This window comes from Aplysia californica, unplaced genomic scaffold (assembly GCF_000002075.1).
Source record: "Aplysia californica isolate F4 #8 unplaced genomic scaffold, AplCal3.0 scaffold00223, whole genome shotgun sequence".
Classification (NCBI taxonomy): domain Eukaryota; kingdom Metazoa; phylum Mollusca; class Gastropoda; order Aplysiida; family Aplysiidae; genus Aplysia; species Aplysia californica.
In genome coordinates, this window is record NW_004797493.1 from 140508 (window position 1) to 143559 (window position 3052).

The following is a 3052-nucleotide window of genomic DNA, read 5'->3' on the forward strand; positions in this document are numbered from 1 at the left end:
GGTAGCAGATTTTTTAGGGGATGAAAGGGGGAGGGGGGTCCATGAGTCAGCGCTGAAATGAGAGCTCCTACTTACCAGGACAGTGTCGGAAAACTGCTGGCATCTCTTACTGCTACACTCTGCTGTGAGGAATTTGTCGAGGGGGTTGGTTGTTGTTGTGGGTGTAGTTGTAGTTGTAGTCGTTGGCGTTGTTGTTGTCTTTGTCGTTGTCGTTGTTGTGGTTGTTGTGGGTGGAGCTGATGCCTTTGTTGTCGTAGTTGTAGTAGAGGTTGTGGGCACAGCAGTTGTTGTTGTTGTTGTTGTTGTTGTTGTTGTTGTTGTTGTTGGTGGTGGTGGTGGTGGTGGTGGTGGTGTTGTTGTCGTTGTTGCTATCAATGTTGTTGTTTTTCCGCCTATCACTATTTTGGGAGGTTCCAAGGACGTCAGTGGTAGCGCTGTGGCAGACGTTGTCGATGTGGTTGTCTGCTGTCTCCTTGTCGTTCTCTGTGTGGTCGTCGCTGCCGGCGATAGTGATGACGAAAGTGATGATGATGACATGGTTGCTGCTGCTGCTACAGGTTTAGGCAGTGTGGTGGTAGCTGTTGTCGTCGTAGTCGCCGTGAGCCCGAGTGATGATGGAGTTGTTGAGGTGAGCGGTAGAGGAGAGGTGTGTGACAAAGTCATGTTGTTGTTGTCGGTGGTGTTTGAGTAAGGGTACCCGCTGTCTGATGACGTCATGTTCGCCGTGGTAGTGTTGTTGCTGCTACTGTTGTTGTTGTTGTTGTAGTTGTCGGTCGCGTTGACTCCAGGAAGGACCGGGACACCGGTGGGGACATAGCCTGGTGGCGCCCCCTGGTTCTTGAGACAGAAGAAAACAGGTTTTGGAAGAAATGACGGATTGTCAATTTAAACAAAAAACACAGCACAGTCACATTCTGTATCATTTAGAGAAATACTCAAGGAAACTTCATCACACAATAGCTTAAGGTGAAACAACATATTATCTAATGACGATAATAATGAACAAAGTCCATGAAAAAATGAAGAGATAAAATTATTATATTCTTTGAAAGGTGTAGGGTTTCAAACTTTGCGCCTTAGATTTTTCCAAAACCAATAAGTGACCCTGTAGGTTTTTTTCACCTTTTGGCTTCAAACGTCTGCCTGTCCCATCAGGCCCACCCCGGGAGGGTTGGGACAGAACACCCCAGCAGAGAAAGTGACACGCTAGATTAGATAACTCCCCACCATGGGAATTGAGTCAAGACTTAGTCGTTGGGTGTAAATGGTTTGAATCTTTGTCATTATCAAATTATCCAACTCACCGCTGCCGCAGAAGCGTCATCATCATCAGTGAGCACGCCCACAGCCACCAGGATGACGATACCGACGAGGAGGAGGACGATGAGACACATGAAGATGAGGGCGGCGAGGAACATCTTCTCCTTCTTGGTCCAGGCCTGCTTGTGTGGGGGCGGGCTGTGGGGGAACATGTCGGGGTGGGTGGCGGTGGGGGGGAGGTCACTGTGGAGGGTGGGCTGGGAGGACTTGTAGGTGGTGGTCAGTAGAGTGGACAGGAAGTCGTTCATGTTGACCAGGGTGTTGCTCCGGGAGGTGGCGGGGAGGTTGAGGTAGGGGATGTGGACCCCGTTCTCCTGTCTGCCGGGGAGGGCCGTGTGGGGGGAGTGTGGGGAGTGTGGGGAGTAGGCGGAGTGGGCGGAGGTCGGGGTTTGAGGCTCGGGGACGGAGCGACGTCTGGAGGAGCCGGGGGTTCGGGGGATCGGCAGTGGTCGGGCGCCGGGCTTGTGGCTGTGGGCGAAGAGTCCGAAGTCCGAGTTTGATCTCTTTAGAATAGGCTCCAACGGCTGTTTTACAGCGTACCGCGCAGATTTAGGCTGCTTGGACGGCTGAGTGGGATACCCGTAGTGGAACTCGTGACTGCCGTGTGGGGTCGTGTCATACCGGAAGTTGGAAAAGGTGAGGTCATCGAGGTCATCTCGTCCTGTGTCCGGCCCTGACGTCATGGAAGAGCTCCGCGAGTGACCGCGAGAGGGCGGGGAGGAGAAGCGGACGTTGACCCGTGGGGTGAGGATGTCCCTCACACTGTCCGCCGTCCGCGGAGAGTTCTGGAAGGTTTTGGCCACCACGGCGTGGATCTCGTCGCTGTAGCCCGGGAAGTCTTTGTGGAACAGCTGGTAGAACAGGTTCCCGGGCTCGGCCGGCATGTGGCGCTTCATATTGCTGGTTTCCGTTGATTTTCGCCAGTTCTCGTTGCTTCTCGCTGCTTCTTGCTGGTTCTAGCGAGTGGTTCTTCCTACAGACCCCTTCCTAGTTGCCAAGAAAAGTGGAAAATTGTTTCATTTGTTTGTGTTTCTATTTGACGTCTTCCTTCAGTTAGCGATCTCTGCTCGGCGTCTCTTTTCCCCCGTGTGTTGGAGAAAGGACTTTAACTTCTGTCCCAGCTCAGCTTTATTCCCGCCAAATGTTGTCGACATTCGTCCGTTGCGCACGTCTGAAAGAAAAGAGATAGACAACCCCAGCTGTACTAGATGTAGGGTGTGACTAAAACAACATCGTAAGAAAACATATACCCCGGCTCTCTGGCTATGCCGCCATACCTCAGTACACTGTGGGGGATTGATTCCATGACCGCTCCAGTCCCAGCTCTGGGCTCGCTAACCGTACACCTGAACACGTTTTAGTTCTGTGCAAATCTTTGGTTCTGTAATTTTGAAAAATGTTAATACTCGTAGTAGTAGTGCTACCATCTCGCAGAAATACTAACATCCACTCGGTATTTGAGGCAGATGAGACCAATTGCGGTCGTAAAGTACATTTTTTAAACAGGATCATCGGCGCTTTTTCAATTGATGGGTTCTACACATGACAAGACCTTGCTAGTGCTAAGCTACTCGGCATATCTGGAAAAACATTGATAAACATGTGGCGTAATGAGATTGTGTATGTCCAAACACACACACGCGCACACACACACACACACACACACACACACACACACACACACACACACACTCCCCACCACACAAACACACACACACACACACACACGCAT

At 51.2% G+C, this 3052-nt stretch overlaps 1 protein-coding gene across 1 annotated transcript in view; it reads left to right on the plus strand.

The window, feature by feature from the left end:
• The first annotated feature begins 2920 nt into the window (after positions 1 to 2920).
• Positions 2921 to 3052, plus strand: part of LOC101858496 (ficolin-1) — a 4921-nt gene continuing 4789 nt past the window's right edge. Inside the window, exon 1 of the mRNA XM_005099709.3 lies at positions 2921 to 2927. Within this exon, the coding sequence (XP_005099766.2) occupies positions 2921 to 2927 (7 nt within the window). The remainder of the gene's footprint in view (positions 2928 to 3052) is intronic.